Source organism: Oncorhynchus kisutch, linkage group LG27, assembly GCF_002021735.2.
Source record: "Oncorhynchus kisutch isolate 150728-3 linkage group LG27, Okis_V2, whole genome shotgun sequence".
NCBI classification, from domain to species: domain Eukaryota; kingdom Metazoa; phylum Chordata; class Actinopteri; order Salmoniformes; family Salmonidae; genus Oncorhynchus; species Oncorhynchus kisutch.
Window position 1 is genome coordinate 35,896,683 of NC_034200.2, and position 22,357 is coordinate 35,919,039.

Genomic DNA, 22,357 nt, shown 5'->3' on the forward strand with positions numbered 1-22,357 from the left:
TTTTCTTAACAATCTTCACCTGGAATGCTTTTCCAACATATGTGGGATGGAGTTCCCACATATGCTGAGCACTTGTTGGCTGTTTTTCCTTCACTCTGCAGTCCAACTCATCCCTAACCATCTCAATTGGGTTGAGGTTGAGGTGACTGTGGAGGCCAGGTCATCTGATGCACCACTCTTCACTCTCCTTCTTGGTCAAATAGCCCTTACACAGGCTGGAGGTGTGTTGGGCCATTGTCCTGTTGAAAATCAAATGATAGTCCCACTAAGCGCAAACCAGATGGGATGGCGTATCACTGCAGAATGCTGTTGTGGCCATGCTGGTTAAGTGTGCCTTGAATTCTAAATAAATCAAACAAAACAAAACAAATCACCCCCACACCGTCACACGTCCTCCTCCATGCTTCACGGTGGGAACCACACATGCGGAGATCATCCGTTCACCTCCTCCATGCTTCAAGGTGGGAACCACACATGCAGAGATCATCCGTTCACCTACTTTGCGTCTCACAAAGACAAGAATCTCACATTTGGACTCATCAGACCATAGGACAGATTTCCACCAGTCTAATGTCCATTGCTCGTGTTTCTTGGTCCAAGCAAGTCTCTTCTTCTTATTGGTCCGTTAGTAGTGGTTTCTTTGCAGGAATTCGACCATTAAGGCCTGATTCACGCAGTATTCACAGTATTTGCAGTATTCACGCAGCAAGTCGGTTAGGACATCTACTTTGTGCATGACACAAGTAATTTTTCCAACAATTGTTTACAGACAGATTATTTCACTTTATAATTCAATGTATCACAATTCCAGTTGGTCAGAAATGTACATACACTAAGTTCACTGTGCCTGTAAACAGCTTGGAAAATTCCAGACAATTATATCATAGCTTTAGAAGCTTCTGAAATGCTAATTGACACAATCTGAGCCAATTGGAGGTGTACCTGTGGATGTATTTCAAGGCCTACCTTCAAACTCAGTGCCTCTTTGCTTGACATCATGGGAAAACCAAAAGAAATCAGCCAAGACCTCAGAGATTTTTTTGTAGACCTCCACAAGTCTGATTCATCCTTGGGAGCAATTTCCAAACGCCTGAAGGTACCACGTTCATCTGTACAAACAATAGTAAGGAAGTATAAACACCATGGGACCACGCAGCCATCATACCGCTCAGGAAGGAGACACGTTCTGTCACCTAGAGATGAATGTACTTGGGTGCGAAAAGTGCAAATCAATCCCAGAACAACAGCAAAGGACCTTGTGAAGATGCTGGAGGAAATGGGTACAAAAGTATCTATATCCACAGTTAAACGAGTCCTATATCGACATAACCTGAAAGGCCTCTAAGCAAGGTAGAAGCCACTGCTCCAAAACCGCCATAAAAAAGCCAGACTACGGTTTGCAGCTGCACATGGGGACAAAGATCATACTTTTTGGAAAAATGTCCTCTGGTCTGATGAAACAAAAATGTAACTGTTTGGCCATAATGACCATCGTTCTGTTTGGAGGAAAAAGGGGGAGTCTTGCAAACCGAAGAACACCATCCCAACCGTGAAGAAAAGGGGTGGCAGCATCATGATGTGTGGGTGCTTTGCTGCAGGAGGGACTGGTGCACTTCACAAAATAGATGGCATCATGAGGAAAGAAAATTATATGGATATATTGAAGCAACATCTCAAGACATCAGACAGGAAGTTAAAGCTTGGTCGCAAATGGTTCTTCCAAATGGACAATGACCCCAAGCATAATTCCAAAGTTGTGGCAAAATGGCTTAAGGACAACAAAGTCAAGGTATTGGAGTGGCCATCACAAAGCCCTGACCTCAATCCTATAGAACATTTGTGGGCATAACTGAAAAAGTGTGTGTGAGCAAGGAGGCCTACAAATATGACTCAGTTACACCAGGTCTGTCAGGAGGAATGGGCCAAAATTCACCCAACTTATTGTGGGAAGCTTGTGGAAGGCTACCCGAAACATTTGACCCAAGTTAAACAATTTAAAGGCAATGCTACCAAATACTAATTGAGTGTATGTAAACTTCTGACCTACTGGGAACGTAATGAAAGAAATAAAAGCTGAAATAAATAATTCTCTACTATTATTCTGACATTTCACATTCTTAAAATAAAGTGATGATCCTAACTGACCTAAGACCGGGAATTTTTACTAGGATTAAATGTCAGGAATTGTGAAAAACTGAGTTTAAATGTATTTGGCTAAGGTGTATGTAAACGTCCGACTTCAACTGTATTTGGGCTGCAATTTCTGAGGTTGGTAACTCTAATAAACGTATCCTCTGCATCAGAGGTAACTCTGGGTCTTCATTTCCTGTGGCTCGCCTGGTTCACCAACTACTTTGCAGACAGAGTTCAGTGTGTCAAATCGGAGGGCATGTTGTCCGGACCTCTGGCAGTCTCTATGGGGGTACCACAGGGTTCAATTCTCGGGTCGACTCTTTTCTCTGCATATATCAATGATGTAGCTCTTCCTGCGGGCGATTCCCTGATCTACGCAGACGACACCATTCTGTATACTTCTGGCCCTTCCTTGGACACTGTGCTAACTAACCTCCAAACGAGCTTCATTGCCATACAACACTCCTTCCTTGGCCTCCAACTGCTCTTAAACACTAATAAAACCAAATGCATGCTTTTCAACCGTTCGCTGCCCGCACCCGCTCGCCCGACTAGCATCACCACCCTGGACGATTCCGACCTAGAATATGTGGACAACTATAAACACCTAGGTGTCTGGCTAGACTGTAAACTCTCCTTCCAGACTCATATTAAACATCTCCAATCCAAAATCAAATCTAGAACCGGCTTTCTATTTCACAACAAAGTCTCCTTCACTCACACCGCCAAACTTACCCTAGTAAAACTGACTATCCTACCGATCCTCGACTTCGGCGATGTCATCTACAAAATAGCTTCCAATACTCTACTCAGCAGACTGGATGCAGTCGATCACAGTGCCATCCGTTTTTGTTACCAAATCACCTCATACCACCTACCACTGCGACCTGTATGCTCTAATCGGCTGGCCCTCGCTACATATTCATCACCAGACCCACTGGCTCCAGGTCACCTACAAGTCTATGCTAGGTAAAGCTCCGCCTTATCTCAGTTTACTGGTCACAATAACAACACCCACCCATAGCATACGTTCCAGCAGGTATATCTCACTGGTCATCCCCAAAGCCAACACCTCATTTGGCCGCATTTCCTTCCAGTTCTCTGCTGCCAGTGACAGGAACAAATTGAAAAAATCGCTGAAGTTGGAGACTTTTATTTCCCTCACCAACTTTAAACATCAACTATCTGAGCAGCTAACCGATCGCTGCATCTGTACATAGTCCATCTGTAAATAGCCCACCCAATCTACCTACCTCATCCCCATACTGTTTTTATTTTATTTACTTTTCTGCTCTTTTGCACAACTGTATCTCTACTTGCACATCATCATCTGCTCATTTATCACTCCAGTGTTAATCTGCTAAATTGTAATTATTCACTCCTATGGTCTATTTATTGCCTACTACCTCCTCATGCCTTTTGTACACACTGTATAGAGACTTTATTTTTTCTATTGTGTCATTGACTTGTTTATTGTGTTATTGGCTTGTTTATTGTTTACTCCATGTGTAACTCTGTGTTGTTGTCTGTGTCACACTGCTTTGCTTTATCTTGGCCAGGTCGCAATTGTAAATGAGAACTTGTTCTCAACTGGCTTACCTGGTTAAATAAAAGGTAAAATAAAACATTTCACCGGATGTATAAATGTGAAGCATCTGCTTGGCGTTTGCGCGTAGTGCGAGGAAGCCCAGCCTGCCTGGTTAGATAAAGGTGGGGGGAAAACACCTTATGGTTGGTTGGTTGTCTGTCTGTCTGTCTCTCATACTATGCTACTGTAGCCTACATACTATGCTACTGTGGCCTACATACTATGCTACTGTGGACTACATACTATGCTACTGTGGACTACATACTATGCTACTGTGGACTACATACTATGCTACTGTAGCCTACATACTATGCTACTGTAGCCTACATACTATGCTACTGTAGCCTACATACTATGCTACTGTGGCCTACATACTATGCTACTGTGGACTACATACTATGCTACTGTGGACTACATACTATGCTACTGTAGCCTACATACTATGCTACTGTAGCCTACATACTATGCTACTGTAGCCTACATACTATGCTACTGTGGCCTACATACTATGCTACTGTGGACTACATACTATGCTACTGTAGCCTACATACTATGCTACTGTAGCCTACATACTATGCTACTGTAGCCAGATACTATGCTACTGTAGCCTACATACTATGCTACTGTGGACTACATACTATGCTACTGTGGGCTACATACTATTCTACTGTGGCCTACATACTATGCTACTGTGGACAACATACTATGCTACTGTGGCCTACATACTATGCTACTGTAGCCTACATACTATGCTACTGTGGACTACATACTATGCTACTGTGGCCTACATACTATGCTACTGTGGCCTACATACTTAAATATTTGGTGCTTTTAACAATTGCCGTTGCCATGGAAATACAGAATAACTTAAATACAATGTAAGCAGGCTGAGTAAGAGAGAGAGAGAGAGAGAGAGAGAGCGAGAGGGAGGGAGGGGGAGAGATAAAGATAGCACAGAATCCTATCACAGTAGGATTTGTGGACCCAAGGGAGAGTGAAGTACAGCTATCGAACATAATTACCACCAAGGCCACACTCCAACCCGCATGCGGGTGTGTTGATGTGCCCTTTAGCAAGGCACTTCATCTGCTACAGGGTTGATTTGGAAATCATTGTGAAACAGGACAAATATATGCAACCACCAAATTATTAGGGAAAGATAAGTCAGATGTACAACTGAATCTTCCACATTTGAAGTGTGTCTTCTGCATTTAACTCATCCCCTCTTAATCGACATCCACGTCTTCGGCACCCGGGGGAACAGTGGGGTTAACTGCCTTGTCCAGGGGCAGAACGACAGATTTGGACCTTGTCAGCTCGGGGATTTGATCCAGCAACCTTTCGGTTACTGGCCCAACGCTCTAACCACTAGGTTACCTACCTCCCCTCCACTCTAACCACTAGGTTACCTACCTCCCCTCCACTCTAACCACTAGGTTACCTGCCGTTTCTCACTCAAGCACTCACACACTTAAGCAAATTGATTCTCTGGCACACAGAGTAAATATGTTTTGCCATATTGGGATTAGTGTATTGATTCATGGCCCAGGTCTCTATCTGACTCTAACACATTTACCCTGCGACATCAACCCACAGGCAAAACAGGACCTGTGTGTATGTGTCAGCAAGAGGGAGATCATACACACTCACACTCCTCTCATTGTCTGCAGAGCCCTTCTCTGTGTGCCCAATTAGTTTCCCCCCGCTCTCTCTCATACCAGCACAATGAGCAAGAATACAGTCATTTTTTCTCTCTCAATTCTTCCGTCCGTTGCCGTGGCAACAGTGACAGCATCACTGCCGCTGACGAGAGCCAATCATTAAAATGGCATCTGAGGGCTCTATTTCCCACAAGTCTCTGGGTGCAAGTGATTTCCCATAAACCTCTGCTCTAAGCCAATTGACCAACTTTCTGTGGAACTGCCTTTCCCATGTTTTTAGGGGCTGACAGTCTCCTCTGGGAAGTGCATTTTTTTGCCAATATTTAGCAGGACATCAACAAAAAAAGTTCAAGCAGAAAGAGACAGTGATTCAGCACAGGCTAGTAATTGACCACAAAGTACAATCATTTATATCATGTAAGTTTTTAATGTTCCTATTAACCGTGTAACCATTATTACACAACACCCATTCTCCCAATTGTATCCACAGATAAATGGTTAACGATGTATAGACAAATCAAACATGTATCGTGCTTACAAGTAAGTACTTGGCAACTGTTTTAACAACAGTTATACATAAAGAGTAGGGTTTCAAATAGTCTTGTTCAAGTGTTAAAACATCAGCATCCTATTTGTTAACATGTAATCTCCTTCATTTGATGTTCTTTGGGGAAAAAAAAGGTAGACACGACAACAGAAATGGAGAGAGATGGATAGCAATACAAAATACATTTGTAAAAATGTCACAAATATCCAATAGTACATTAGGGTATGGTGGCCGATAAGGGCCAGAATTAAGCAGCACAATCTCCACGTAGGCTGTTGGAAGCACTCAGTCCATTGAAATGCCAGAAACATAGACAACAGATACTTTCTCTTAGTTCATAATAACACGGGGCTAAAGTAACACTGTGCAATATTTCCCTCCAATAACAGTTAATGTCTTTCCAATTCATGTAAACCACAATCACAATAATCAGTGTCTGTAAGAACATTAAACATACATAAGAGTTTCCGATTCAAGCATGCAGGCAAATGAGGGTCGATTCTCAAAAGTATTATATTATGTAATTCTATCAAATCCTATAGTCTCCTTGTCACCTTTCCTTCGTTCATTACGCTGCTCTGGAAAAGTTCTGGATCAGTGAAAACAAGTGTCCCAGTGGCCTACACGACCCTCGTATTAGTGCAGAGACAGAGGAGGGTAAGACAAGGAGAGGAAGCCTTTTGAGAATTCTCCTTGTCTTACCCTCCTCTGTCTCTGCACTAATACGAGGGTCGTGTAGGCCACTGGGACACTTGTTTTCACTGATCCAGAACTTTTCCAGAGCAGCGTAATGAACGAAGGAAAGGTGACAAGGAGACAGTATATGCGTAGCATTGTCCATGGTGTTCCTGAACTCTGTTGAAAAGCAGTGACAAGCTCCCTCTCCTGGACAAGGGGGGCACTGCAATGAGGCACTGACACGGTCTACCAACAACTTTTTTATTTATTTTACCTTTATTTTACTAGGCAAGTCAGTTAAGAACAAATTCTTATTTTCAATGATGGCCTAGGAACAGTGGGTTAACTGCCTGTTCAGTGGCAGAACGACAGATTTGTACTTTGTCAGCTCGGGGATTTGAACTTGCAACCTTTCGGTTACTAGTCCAACGCTCTAACCCCTAGGCTACCCTGCCGCCCCCGCACTGACCAATTAAAATATTCTGTAATATTTTACTTCATGCCTTTATATCTTGTTATAAGTATGTATGAGCCTTTATAGAGCCTTTACATGACTTCCAATATGTTATTTCTCTCTATGTGTATTTATTTTATCGATTTATTCAACTAGGCAAGTCAGTTAAGAACTAATTCTTATTTACAATGACGGCCTACCAAAAGGCAAAAAGGCTGGGGACGGACTGGGATTAAAAAAATCTATTTTTAATAAAAAAATTAATTTAAGGACAAAACACACATCACGACAAGAGAGACAACACTACATAAAAGAGATCCCTAAGACAACATAGCAAGGCAACAGCACATGACAACACAGCATGGTAGCAACACAACATGACAACATGGTAGCAACACAACATGGTAGCAACACAACATGACAACATGGTAGCAACACAACATGACAACATGGTAGCTACACAACATGACAACATGGTAGCAACACAACATGACAACATGGTAGCAACACAACATGACAACATGGTAGCAACACAACATGACAACATGGTAGCAACACAACATGACAACATGGTAGCAACACAACATGGTAGCAACACAACATGACAACATGGTAGCTACACAACATGACAACATGGTAGCAACACAACATGACAACATGGTAGCAACACAACATGACAACATGGTAGCAACACAACATGACAACATGGTAGCAACACATGACAACATGGTAGCAACACAACAGACAACATGGTAGCAACACAAAACACAGTACAAACATTATTGGGCACAGACAACAGCACAAAGAGCAAGAAGGTAGAGACAAGAATACATCACACAAATCAGCCACAACTGTCAGTAAGAGTGTCCATGATTAAGTCTTTGAATGAAGATAATGAGAAAAAAAAACTGTCTAGTTTGAGTGTTTGTTGCAGCTCGTTACAGACACTAGCTGCAGCGAACTGAAAAGAGGAACGACACATAGTGCTTTATTTATTTATTTTACTAGAACAAATTCTTATTTACAAATACGGTCTAGGAACAGTGGGTTAACTGCCTTGTTCAGGGGCAGAACGACAGATTTTGACCTCGTCAGATCATAGATTCGATCTAGCAACCTTTGGGTTACTGGCCCAACTCTAACCACTAGGCTACCTGCCACTTTAAGGTCCAAGTAGGTTTTTATTCAGGGTCAGAACAGTTCAAATGCGTTTACATTCTAGAACTTGTCAGGGAGGTACTCAGATCCAGACTCAGAGAAGAAACTACCGTCAGCAGGCCTGGCGTAAGCGTTTGGCCAGAGCAAGGAGTCTGGGTAACCAACCAGGCAATAGAGATAGTACACCGTAGAGAGCAGTTACTGCTGATTTCTGAGAAGGGACCATTCATTAAATTTATGACCATAAGAATCAATATAATTTGCTTATAGTTTATGATTCCAATTTTTTTTAAGAAAATAATTTAAAAAATATATATATATGAAGGCCCACAGAAGGTGAGCCAATCTTGCATCTCATAAACCGTGTATTTATGGTCTCACTGGAAATACAGAGTATTGGTTTCAATGGGAATCCATTGGTTCTAGCATGGATAGTAACCACCAGAGGTCACATGGTTTGGTTCAGTTTCCTCTTGTAGCTCATCTCCATTCCAGTACTAGACACCTGGGTGGTGTCCATCAGACACAATGAAAACACTGGAACAGGGAGAGACTAGACACCTGGGTGGTGTCCATCAGACACAATGAAAACACTGGAACAGGGAGAGACTAGACACCTGGGTGGTGTCCATCAGACACAATGAAAACACTGAAACAGGGAGAGACTAGACACCTGGGTGGTGTCCATCAGACACAATGAAAACACTGGAACAGGGAGAGACTAGACACCTGGGTGGTGTCCATCAGACACAATGAAAACACTGGAACAGGGAGAGACTAGACACCTGGGTGGTGTCCATCAGACACAATGAAAACACTGGAACAGGGAGAGACTAGACACCTGGGTGGTGTCCATCAGACACAATGAAAACACTGGAACAGGGAGAGACTAGACACCTGGGTGGTGTCCATCAGACACAATGAAAACACTGGAACAGGGAGAGACTAGACACCTGGGTGGTGTCCATCAGACACAATGAAAACACTGGAACAGGGAGAGACTAGACACCTGGGTGGTGTCCATCAGACACAATGAAAACACTGGAACAGGGAGAGACTAGACACCTGGGTGGTGTCCATCAGACACAATGAAAACACTGGAACAGGGAGAGACTAGACACCTGGGTGGTGTCCATCAGACACAATGAAAACACTGGAACAGGGAGAGACTACTACGAGAAAGACAGTTTAGTTCACAGTCGTGAAACGTTCAGAAAACATTTTCCTTGTGTGCTGTAATGAGTTAGGTAAGGTTGTATGGGGTCAAAATAAGTCAAAAGGTCATAAGGTTCAGCAGCATTAGAGGTCCACTCGGTCCTAAAACCCAGGTCCAATATTTTTCAAATGCATCCTCCTTCATCCTATCCTTCCTTCCTTGACATAGTCACTAATATAACACAGTTGGATTATACTACATTTTACAGATCTAGTCATGTCAGATAAGTGTTTACTTCGAATAATACGATTTAAAAATTAAAAATAAAGTATTTTCCCATCTGTCCAACCCATGGACAGAGAGATACTATTGAGAGGTCAGATATCATAGAGGCAGTCATTGGGCTTTGGTTAGCAGCACCAGAGGTCCCGTCTGTGCGTCCACCCAACTGTAAGCCTACGTCCGTCTCACTGTCCTAACGAGCCTCAGGGATTGCCGTACCAGTTCATGGAGCGTTTCAGCGCCTGTTCCCATCTCTGCAGAATGGGTGTGTACTCGCCCTCCGTGCCCCCATCACCCATTCTGTACAAATTCCGGGGTAGGAAGACTCGGTCAGTGCGCTGTAGTTTCTTCAGCTCCTCCTGACTCTTCCAGAAGCCTAGAGAGAGGCAGCGAGAGAGAGAGAGAGAGAGAGAGAGAGAGAGAGAGAGAGAGGCATCGAGAGAGAGGCAGTGAGAGATCGAGAGAGAGGCAGCGAGAGAGAGAGAGAGAGAGAGAGAGAGGCAGCGAGAGAGAGAGAGAGAGAGAGAGAGAGAGAGAGAGAGAGAGAGGAGAGAGAAGGGCAGCGAGAGAGAGAGAGGAGAGAGAGGGGCAGCGAGAGAGAGAGGAGAGAGAGGGGCAGCGAGAGAGAGAGGAGAGAGAGAGAGGGGGCAGCGAGAGAGAGAGAGAGGCAGCGAGAGAGAGAGGAGAGAGAGAGAGAGGCAGCGAGAGAGAGCGAGAGAGGCAGCGAGAGAGAGCGAGAGAGAGAGGCAGCGAGAGAGAGCGAGAGAGAGAGAGAGGCAGCGAGAGAGAGAGAGAGAGAGAGAGAGAGAGAGAGAGAGGCAGCGAGAGAGAGAGAGAGAGAGAGAGAGAGAGAGAGAGAGAGAGCGAGAGAGGCAGCGAGAGAGAGAGAGAGAGGCAGCGAGAGAGAGAGAGAGAGAGAGGCAGCGAGAGAGAGAGAGAGAGGCAGCGAGAGAGAGAGGCAGCGAGAGAGAGGCAGCGAGAGAGAGGCAGCGAGAGAGAGAGAGAGAGAGAGGCAGCGAGAGAGAGAGAGAGAGAGAGAGAGGCAGCGAGAGAGAGAGAGAGAGAGGCAGCGAGAGAGAGAGAGAGAGAGAGAGAGAGAGAGAGAGGCAGCGATGGAGGCAGAGGCAGAGAGAGAGGCAGCGAGAGAGAGAGAGAGGCAGCGAGAGAGAGAGAGAGGCAGCGAGAGAGAGAGAGAGAGGCAGCGAGAGAGAGAGAGAGAGAGAGAGAGGCAGCGAGAGAGAGAGAGAGAGGCAGCGAGAGAGAGAGAGAGGCAGCGAGAGAGAGAGAGAGAGAGAGGCAGCGAGAGAGAGAGAGAGAGAGGCAGCGAGAGAGAGAGGAGAGGCAGCGAGAGAGAGAGAGAGAGGCAGCGAGAGAGAGAGAGAGAGGCAGCGAGAGAGAGAGAGAGAGAGAGGGCAGCGAGAGAGAGAGAGAGAGAGAGAGAGAGAGAGAGAGAGAGAGAGAGAGAGAGAGAGAGAGAGAGAGAGAGAGAGAGAGAGAGAGAGAGAGAGAAGGCAGCGAGAGAGAGAGAGAGAGAGAGAGAGAGGCAGCGAGAGAGAGAGAGAGAGAGGCAGCGAGAGAGAGAGAGAGAGAGGCAGCGAGAGAGAGAGAGAGAGAGAGAGAGAGGCAGCGAGAGAGAGAGGCAGCGAGAGAGAGAGAGAGAGGCAGCGAGAGAGAGAGAGAGAGGCAGCGAGAGAGAGAGAGAGAGGCAGCGAGAGAGAGAGAGAGGCAGCGAGAGAGAGAGAGGCAGCGAGAGAGAGAGAGAGAGGCAGCGAGAGAGAGAGAGAGAGGCAGCGAGAGAGAGAGAGAGAGAGAGAGAGGCAGCGAGAGAGAGAGAGAGAGGCAGCGAGAGAGAGAGAGAGAGAGAGCAGCGAGAGAGAGAGAGAGAGAGAGAGGCAGCGAGAGAGAGAGAGAGAGGCAGCGAGAGAGAGAGAGAGAGGCAGCGAGAGAGAGAGAGAGAGGCAGCGAGAGAGAGAGAGAGAGGCAGCGAGAGAGAGAGAGAGAGAGAGAGAGAGGCAGCGAGAGAGAGAGAGAGAGAGAGAGAGAGAGGCAGCGAGAGAGAGAGAGAGAGAGAGAGAGAGAGAGAGAGAGAGAGAGAGAGAGAGAGAGAGAGAGAGAGAGAGAGAGAGAGCAGCGAGAGAGAGAGAGAGAGAGAGAGAGAGAGGCAGCAAGAGAGAGAGAGAGAGAGAGAGAGAGAGAGAGGCAGCGAGAGAGAGAGAGAGAGAGAGAGAGAGAGAGCGAGAGATAGAGAGAGAGAGGCAGCGAGAGAGAGAGAGAGAGGCAGCGAGAGAGAGAGAGAGAGAGAGAGAGGCAGCGAGAGAGAGAGAGAGAGGCAGCGAGAGAGAGAGAGAGAGGCAGCGAGAGAGAGAGAGAGAGAGAGAGAGAGGCAGCGAGAGAGAGAGAGAGAGAGAGAGAGAGAGAGAGAGAGAGAGAGAGAGAGGAAGCGAGAGAGAGAGGAAGCGAGAGAGAGAGGAGAGAGAGGGGCAGCGAGAGAGAGAGACAGGGGGAGATTAAGTTTCTATTGCAGTGATTCTAGGTCCCAAGAAACAAAGGGATATTCTGTTGAATCCGAAAATGAATCTTGATGGTTGTACAGTCATCTCAAACTGTGAAGGACCTCAGCGTTACTCTGGACCCTGATCTCTCTTTTGACGAACATATCACGATGGTGTCAAGGACAGCTTTTTTCCATTTACGTAGTAACATTGCAAAAATCTGACATTTTCTGTCCAAAAATGAGGCAGAAAAATGTATCCATGCTTTTGTTACTTTTAGGTTAGTCTGCTGCAATGCTCTACTTTCCGGCTACTCGGATAAAGCACAAAATAAACATCAGTTAGTGATAAATACGGCTGCTAGAATCCTGACTAGAACCAAAAAATGTGATTATATTACTCCAGTGCTAGCCTCTCTACACTGGCTTCCTGTTAAGTCAAGGGCTGATTTCAAGGTTTTACTGCTAACCTACAAAGCATTACATGGGCTTGCTCCTACCTATCTTTCCAATTTGATCCTGCTGTACATACCTACACGTACGCTACGGTCACAAGACGCAGGCCTCCTAATTGTCCCTATTTCTAAGCAAACAGCTGGATGCAGTGCTTTCTCCTATAGAGCTCCATTTTTATGGAATGGTCTGCCTACCCACGTGAAAGACGCAGACTCGGTCTTGACCTTTAAGTCTTTATTGAAGACTCATCTCTTCAGTAGGTCATATGATTGAGTGTAGTCTGGCCCAGGAGTGTGAAGGTGAACGGAAAGGCACTGGAGCAACGAACCGCCCTTGCTGTCTCTGCCTGGCCGGTTCCCCTCTTTCCACTGGGATTCTCTGCCTCTAACCCTATTACAGGGGCTGAGTTGCTGGCTTACTGGTGCTTTTCCATGCCGTCCCTAGGAGGGGTGCGTCACTTGAGTGGGTTGAGTCACTGACCTGACTGACTGTCTGGGTTGGCGCCCCCCCTTGGGTTGTGCCGTGGCGGAGATCTTTGTGGGCTATACTCGGCCTCGTCTCAGGATGGTAAGTTGGTGGTTGAAGATATCCCTCTAGTGGTGTGGGGGCTGTGCTTTGACAAAGTGGGTGGAGTTATATCCTGCCCGTTTGGCCCTGTCCGGGGGTGTCCTCGGGGTATCATTATGCTGCAGTAGTTTGTGTCGGGGGGCTAGGGTCAGTCTGTTATATCTGGAGTATTTCTCCTGTCTTATCCGGTGTCCTGTGTGAATTTAAGTATGCTCTCTCTAATTCTCTCTTTCGGAGGATCTTAGCCCTAGGACCATACCTCAGGTCTACCTGGCATGATGACTCATTGTTGTCCCCTGTCCACCTGGCCGTGCTGCTGCTCCAGTTTCAACTGTTCTGCCTGTGGCTATGGAACCCTGACCTGTTCACTGTGATTACTATTATTTGACCATGCTGGTCATTTATGAACATTTGAACATCTTGGCCATGTTCTGATATAATCTCCACCCGCAACAGCCAGAAGAGGACTGGCCACCCCTCATAGCCTGGTTCCTTTCTAGGTTTCTTCCTAGGTTTTGGCCTTTCTAGGGAGTTTTTCCTAGCCACCGTGCTTCTACACCTGCATTGCTTGCTGTTTGGGGTTTTAGGCTGGGTTTCTGTACAGCACTTTGATGTATCAGCTGATGTAAGAAGGGCTATATAAATACATTTGATTCCAAACCTCTAAACTCCAGCCGTTCAATGTATTTGATCTATCGAGAGCGAGCAACACACACTGTCTGTAAAAACAACTGCCCAAGCAAACATATCCCTTATTCTGCCTCGGTCTACCTAGTCCTACTTGTATAAGCAGCAGGACTCAATACCATTCTGGAAGATCTACCTGTGTGTGTGTGTTCATGTCGAATGTGAGTGTGTGTTCATGTCGAGTGTGTGTGTGTGTGCGGGACGTACCAACTTCCAGTCCAGCAACGAAGGCTGCCCCCAGGCAGGACATTTCGTGTTGGGTCGGCCGAGCGACCTTCCTGCCAAACAGGTCCGCCGTCAGCTGCATGACAAAGTCATTGGTACAAATGCCACCGTCCGCCCTGCATACACACAAATAATAAATCAGACACACATGTACCTCAGAATATATAAATATCTTTGCACACTCCTGTCTCACACACACAAAACATTGAGGATTCATGATTGATAGACACACATATATATATATATATATATATATATATATATATATATATATATAGTGTCTAAAAATACAAAAGTATGTGGACACCCCTTCAAATTAGTATTTCAGCCACACCCATTGCTGACAGGTGTATAAAGTCGAGCACATAGCCATGCAATCTCCATAGACAAACATTGGCAATATAATGGCCTTACTGAAGAGCTCAGTGACGTTCAATATGGCACCGTCATAGGATGCCACCTTTCCAACAAGTCACTTCATCAAATGTCTCCCCTGCTGGAGCTGCCCCGGTCAACTGTAAGTACTGTTATTGTGAAGTGAATACGTCTAGGAGCAACAACGGTTCAGCCGCGAAGTGGTAGGCCACACAAGCTCACAGAACGGTACCGCAGAGTGCTGAAGTGCGACGCACGTAAAAATGGTCTGTTTTCGGTTGCAACACTCACTATCAAGTTCCAAACTGCCTCTGGAAGCAACGTCAGCACAAGAACTGTTAGTCGGGAGCTTCATGAATGGGTTTCCATGGCCGAGCAGCCACACACAAGCCTGAGATCACCATGCACAATACCGAATGCTACCTGCCCCAATGTATAACGCCAACAGTAAGGTTTGGTGGAGGAGCAATAAATGGGGTTTGTTTTTGATGGTTCGGGCCCCTTAGTTCCAGTGAAGGGAAATCTTAACACTACAGCATACAATAACATTCTAAACGTTTCTGTGCTTCCAACTATGTGGCAACAGTTTGGGGAAGGTCCTTTCCTGAGGTTTGTGTTTGGTTTTAACCAGACATAAGGGGACCCATCTCGTTCAAAAAGTGGACTCAAGTTTGCTAAAAAAAAAGCACCTGGAAGCACCATGTCTTGCTGGGTCATGCAGCAAGACACATTGATGCAGCAAGACACATTGATGCAGCAAGTCACATTGATGCAGCAAGACACGTGATGCAGAAAGACACGTGATCCAAAGCACACAATCAAGCCTACGTGAAAATGGCTAAAAAGCAACAAATTTGAAGTTTTGGAACAGCCTAGTCAAAGTCCAGACCTAATCCCAATTAAGATGTTGTGGCAGGACTTGAAACGAGCAGTTCCTGCTTGAAAACCCACAAATGTCGCTGAGCTAAAGCAGTTCTGCATGGAAGAGTGGGGCAAAATTCCTCCACAGCGACGTGAGAGACTGATCAACAACTACAGGAAGCATTTGGTTGGAGTCATTGCAGCTAAAGGTGGAACAACTAGTTATTGAGTGAAAGGGGGCAAATACTTCTTCACGGCACTGTAGAGAGATCCGTAAAATCAGTAACAATCACCGATCAATACATCAATACCACAATACAATCTAAAGAATAGTTTGAGATGATCTGAAACGTATAGGGAGTACTCCACTGTAGGCCTACCTGATCTTCCTGATGGGAATGTGTGTTTCTCTAAGCATCGTCTCATAGAGCTGCTTGTTCCTACGAAATGGCACAGACACACACACACACACACACACACACATCAGTGTATACCATCTTCAAATATACAAGTGGACAGTTTATTATTAGGTACATCACCCAGTTCACGAAAATGGATCGATTCTACAAAAGTGAGTCACGTGGCCGTGGCTTGCTATATAAAGCAGGCAGACAGGCATCGAGGCATTCAGTTACTGCTTGAATGGGTAAAATGAGTGACCTACTTTGAGAGTGGTATGATTGTCGTTGCCAGACTTTGAGACTTGTCCCGAAGCCACTCCTGCGTTGTCTTGGCTGTGTGGTTAGGATCATTGTCCTGTTGGAAGGTGAACCATCGCCTTTTGGCAAACTCCAAGTGGGCTGTCACGTGTCTTTTACTGAGGAGTGGCTTCCATCTGGCCACTCTACCATAAAGGCCTGATTGGTGGAAAGTTGCAGAGATGGTTGTCCTTCTGAAAGTTTCTCCCATCTCCACAGAGGAACTCTGGAGCTCTGTCAGAGTGACCATCGGGTTCCTGGTCACCTCCCTGACCAAGGCCCTCCTCCCCCAATTGCTCAGTTTGGCCATGTGGCCAGCTCTAGGAAGAGTCTTGGTGGTTCCAAACTTCATCCATTTAAGAATGATGGAGGCCACTGTGTTCTTGGAGATCTTCAATGCTGCAGACATTTTTTGGTACCCTTCCCCAGATCTGTGCCTCGACCCAGATCTGGAGCTCTCCGGAAAATTCCTTCGACCTCATGGCTTGGTTTTTGCTCGAACATGCACTGTCAACTGTGGGACTTTATATAGACAGGTGTGCCTTTCCAAATCATGTCCAATCAATTGAATTTAACAGGGTCTGAATAATTATTAATAATAATAATAATCTTTAATGTTTTTTTTATTTGTAATACATTTGCCAAAATTTCCAAAAAACATATTTTTTTTTGCTTTGTCCGTTTTGAGGTATTGTCTAGATTGCTGAGACAAATGTTGGACTTAATACATTTTTAGAACAAGGCTGTAACGTAACAAAATGTGGAAAAAATGAAGGGGTCTGAATATTTTCCCGAAGGCACTGAACCTTCAGATAGATTACTTGGTCTTCAAAACACCATTTTGTCCCTTGTGCCTGCATTCATTTCACAATTAATTCATCATTATCGATAAATTCAGAATTTATATTAATAACTTGACCAATATCGCCAACACACATCTACGCACACACATAGGCACGCACAAACTCTCAAGCAAACACACTGACCTAAATGCAACAGACTCCAGAATGGCTCGGACCAGGTGACTCTTGGTTGTGGATGGTTTTAGGCCCATGAAAGAGGCGCATGCTTTGGGATCGTTTAAAGGAGCCTGGTGAACACACAAACACGTTAAACATACATAGTGAGGACACAACACTAACACACCATATCTAGGGCCCTATAAAATCTACGATGTGGAGAACGTGAACAGAATCACGGAATCTACATATTCAAATGGACTTCAACAATTGTTAAATAAATTTATTGAATTTATTACAAAATTAATTAACTTGCCCAAGTTAATCATGAGCCATCAACAAAATGCAACAGTGATTTGTATTGTCCTGCAACGGCACTGCAATGTGTGTGTGTGGGTGGGGGGTACACGCGTATGTCTAATCTTTGTGTAGCCGATAGCGATGATGCTAATGATAACCTTCTGCTAGCAGAGAAAGAAAGGCTTTCCTTAAAAACCTCCTCAGTTAAATGTAAACTACAACGTAGCCTATTTGCCTGGCAGAATGAGATCAGGATTATTCGCATCAATCCAGTGGCCATTTTGTTTTGCAAACTCTGCAATCACATGATCGCCACAGAAACACAGCTAGCCAAACAACGGTTTCTGGCTGCTGCACACTTCCATTACAGGGTAACTACACCGAAAAATCTAAATGTATTGTTTTTTTTATTTTTATACATAGACCGCAAAAGTGGTCTCCTGATATAGTTTAATCATTGTTGTGGACATAGAAAATCCAATTTTGTTGCTTTTCTATTTAAAAAAAAAAAAAAGTGTGATTTTGAAAGGCAAAAACAGAAAATAATATGAACAAACAGAAAATTGTAAATACGGAATCAGGCAAAATATTGTACTGATTTTATAGGGCCCTACATATACATACACATATATATAAATATATAAATAAATAACCAAACCCAAGAGCATATATAAACAACATAACACACATAAACAAAGGCATATACACAAATAACATTATTCCAGCATGTTTCGGGAGCGTAAACTCACATGAAATGAAACAAGAGACAAACTTACAAAAGCTGGTTGCACAAAGGTAGGCAGAGAAGGAAAAGACGACGTTATGACAACACTGTTGTGACAACGCTGTAAACACATTCATGATGACACTACTTCCAAGGTCACCCAGAAACACCCACAAAACCACAAAACTCATAGGCTGATGGCACACCCAACTGTCATTAACACTCTCACTGTGAAACCAATACACAGTATACGCGTGTGTGTGTGTGTGTCTGTGTCTGTGCAAGCAAACACACACACACACACACACTTCAATCATTCCTGTGCGCATACACACACTCACCTGCAGGCCACTAAACGAGGGAACGAAGCACACACCATCCGAGTTGGCCACACTGTTGGCCATGGCATCCGTCTCCCGTACATCTGAGAACAGCTCTGGAATGATACAACTGATGTCACCTCCTCTGACATCACCAAACTATGGGATAAATATGAACTTATATGCACGTTGCGTTTTCATGCCCTTTTTCTATCAAATATCAATATATGAATCAATATATGAATTACGCATGGTTGGTGTTTTTCCCTTTACTTTTGAGAATATCCTAATTACAGAGCTCCTGGATTGTTGCCAAACAGGCATCATGCCAGTGGTCAGACTCACCCAGCTCCTGTGCCCACTTAATGGCTGTGCCAGTGTCTGCTGCATTGCCCTCTGCTAGATACACCACCTCTGGGCCGATCTTCCACCCCACAACAGGGTAGAGACCTGTACAAACAACAAACAACCTGGGACAATGTCTGAACTGCATACTGTTTTTGTTGTAAATGTGTCTTATTCATTGATATTGTTGTTTACTGAGCTGGAGGGAATACCCCCCCCAAAAAATACAAAATGAAAAGCCTGAGAATCTGAGTGGTATGTACTACAAAAGCAAGTTAGATCTTCTTTGGGTTTCTAAAGCTAACCAGCTTCAGTTAGCTTCACATTCCTTCTCAGGCTTCATCTGTACTACGATGGTGGATAATGCTTGTCGCCAACTCTAGCAGGCTTGGTAACTGCGCGTGCATGTTACACGTGTCTAGTCGAACCCCGAACTCTTCATTGAGACAATTCTGAAACATCAATCCATGGGGGAGTCAGCGCTAAATTTTAATTTGTGCCAAAAATCTTAATGAAAGAGAAGTGATATTGATAATTCAGCAGGCTGTGGTGTGAAATAGGCTTTAGAAGGGTCGTCTTTATTTAGGTTATTGTTAAATGCCGTCTTTGGTGTGGTTATAAATGCACAAGCACCTTTGATCCCACTGCTATTGATAAAATAGGCTAATTGTATGGTCATACAAACATTTAAGTACTGTGCATGAAGTTTGAAATGCATTCTGTCATAACTAAATGTGTAATGTGATAGGTATTTTAACATGACAATTTTTAAAAATTTTATTAACGAAGGAGGTTCGTTCTGAAGGATTCTCTGCCAGAGAAATGTACTAAAAGGTGAGACACGTTCGCCGGTACCAGTAATCCCGAGTTGAACTCAAGAATTGACCAAAGTGACCTCGTTAACTCCTCAAACCTGATTCATAGAATCGGAGGTTAAAGCAACAACAACGAAAAAATCCCACAAACTTAAGACGATCTCAGATCGACTGTCCGGGGCCAAATTAACCTCCAATTTAATATGAGAAAATCATGACTATCATGCTTTTAGGTAGAGAGGATAATTTTGTACATGTATTAGAATGAGTTGGACCAATTCCAGTCCCCTTGTTTAGGGGGTCCTTGGTCCTCCCCTGAACCTCCTTCGGGGCAGGCTAACTCCATTTATGAAGCTCAGTTCTGGTGACTTTTCTGAAAAAGGACATTTGAATGCACAATTAATTAAAATAAAACGATGACGCCATCTAAAAACATAATTTGCAGAAATGGTCCCGATAAAATATTGGTAAAAATTACATTAAAATAATTAACATATTGGATAAAGCCTATGCATGGTCTGTATTATCAGATGTGCTTTTAGCAATAAGCATTTTCACCTGTTGCCCAAGTGATGAAGAATGGTGGCTATAAAATGTACATAGACTGAAGCATGGGGCTTTTGTCCATTTGCATTTACCCGACTGGACGCAACATCCTGATTGTTATTATTATTATTAAGAATAATTCTTATTTTATTATAAATATTAATATACAAGTAATGATAAAATATTTATTCACTCGAAAAATTCACACAAAAATAAGTTTATATTATAAATGATAAATTATACAACGGGCAGGTCTAATCCTGAATGCTGATTGGTTAAAAGCGCATTCCAGCCGGTGTCTATTCCACAAATTATCACAGGCTAAATGTCAAAATGTACTCTGTTCCATCTGACTGCACAATCCACTGTCTCATCAGCTCAGCCTGGCAAGTTATAAACTTGATCTCCACTATAAAAAGCATCTAGACATGATCTCCCATTTCTTTAAGACTAATATTTAGTTTTCAACAGCTGAGATTTTTATAAACCTTGCTGTCTGTCTCTCCGACATTTGCAACATTGTTTCAATATTCAAATTTGATCTCCAGCTGTCCCATAGTAATGAAAGTGTCTGGGTCGGGAGTCGAGACAAGACAGACCGGAAGGAATCCAGTCGAAATCATGAATTAGCTGGCATCATTTTTATGGATATATACAAAATAAATTTAATTTGAAAAAAGGTAAAACGAAGTGCAGCTAGTTTGCAGCCTTTCCAGCTTCAGTTTGAAGTGATCGTGTTAGCTGTGTTGTTGGCTAGCTCCTCTGAACAACAGTATCCTGACAAGTGAGCACATTTTTTATGCCAGGCAAAATCATCACTAGAAAACAGCTTTAAAAAAATGAAAAAGCGGCTACTTTGCTGCTATTCTGGCTTTTTGACGTGACTAAGTTAGCCGTAGCTAGCTAGCAAGCAAGAGATAAGAACGTTGCCAGACTGTTCTAAATGTTCCATTGCCATACTAACGACTGGGTCGCGTCCATAGACACAGAACAAAAAGACTGAACAACAACTCTGGCAACCGAACCGATAGAACTATCGACCAGCGGCTTGAGTAGCAACCCTAGATTTGTGTCGGGACTATATATTGTGGAAGAATGAAATAGTATGAATAAATTAATCAAAATAAAGTATGTAAATATGTAACATCTTGCTAACCCGTTGTATAAAAGTGATAATGCCCTCAAAAGCCGGTGTTTGGAGGATATAGTGGTAAGGTTTGCCGGCCCTTGTCTTTGTCTCGGGCCTAACAACACCCGTGCCAATATATCCTCCAAACACCGGCTTCGAGGGCATTATCACTTAAGTTATTGCCCCTTTAAAAATGGAACTGACAGAATTTTAGCAACATAAAATCTTATTAAAATCTGTTTATATACACCACCAGAAAAAATATTACACTACTTTTGTACATTTTCTGACAAGCTAGAACTTAGATATGGTCATTTTCCCATTTTCAGAAATTCTTAGAATGTTTCGGAGAATTACATATACTAAGATATTTTGTGAAAATTCTATAGCAATATAGAGTGAGAAAAGCTTTTGGAACAAATAATAGACACTGCAGCAAATAAAACCGAAACAAAACATCTGTCTCATCCAGGACCAGAGTCTAACACAAACCAATGTGCCACAGTCAAATCAGAGGTACAGTAGGCCTATACGCAAAAAAAGCCATTTGCCACAAGGGTCTGCCATTATTCACATTGAAATGGATTGTGGGTATTTACAGGCAGTTGCAAAAGTTGGTTTAGATCATTTGAACGCATTCAGCAAAATACACTTCGTGCCTTCGGAAAGTATTCACTTGACTTTTCACACATTTTGTTACGTTACCGTCTACTTCTAAAAAATGATTAAATTATTTTGTTTTATTCTCATCCAATCTACACACAATACCCCCATAATGACAAAGCAAAATCAGGTTTACATAAGCATTCAGACCATTTACTTAGTACTTTGTTGAAGCACCTTTGGCAGTGATTACAGCATCGACTCTTCTTGGGTACGAAGCTACAAGCTTGGCACACCTGTATTTGGAGAGCGTCTCCCATTCTTCCCTGCAGATCCTCTCAAGCTCTATCAGGTTGGATGTCCCCCGTCCCCCCCCTCAGATTTTTTTATTTATTGCAGATCTACACTGATCTCTCCAGAATCCAATGTGATGGAGAACTTTAACCCTTTCATAGGGCTCTGGGCTGAGTTTATGTTTGTGGAATAAACCTGCTTATAGTTTAGAATCTGGTGTGTTAGAGCAGGGATGGAACAAAAGCCTGCCCAGCCAGTAGCTCTTAAGGAGGATTTTTACCAGCCCCGACTTAGCCCTTGTGTCC

General features: G+C 43.8%; 1 protein-coding gene across 3 annotated transcripts in view; it reads right to left on the reverse strand.

The window, feature by feature from the left end:
• Nucleotides 1-5,788: 5,788 nt before the first annotated feature.
• The window catches only part of gk5 (glycerol kinase 5), a 29,285-nt gene continuing 12,716 nt past the window's right edge, over nucleotides 5,789-22,357 (reverse strand). The window contains exons 11-17 of one of the 3 annotated variants that reach the window (XR_004205730.1): nucleotides 18,666-18,770; nucleotides 18,342-18,436; nucleotides 17,004-17,107; nucleotides 15,700-15,759; nucleotides 14,066-14,199; nucleotides 8,781-10,033; nucleotides 8,511-8,724 (exon numbers count right to left, since the gene is read on the reverse strand). Coding sequence is in view for 1 of the 3 variants with exons in the window: in XM_020462752.2 (XP_020318341.2) it covers nucleotides 9,861-10,033; nucleotides 14,066-14,199; nucleotides 15,700-15,759; nucleotides 17,004-17,107; nucleotides 18,342-18,436; nucleotides 18,666-18,770 (671 nt within the window). In the remaining 2 variants the exon portion in view is untranslated. Of the gene's footprint in view, nucleotides 10,034-14,065; nucleotides 14,200-15,699; nucleotides 15,760-15,983; nucleotides 17,108-18,341; nucleotides 18,437-18,665; nucleotides 18,771-22,357 lie in introns of all 3 variants that reach the window. The other 2 variants (XM_020462752.2, XR_004205731.1) reach the window with 2 other exon arrangements.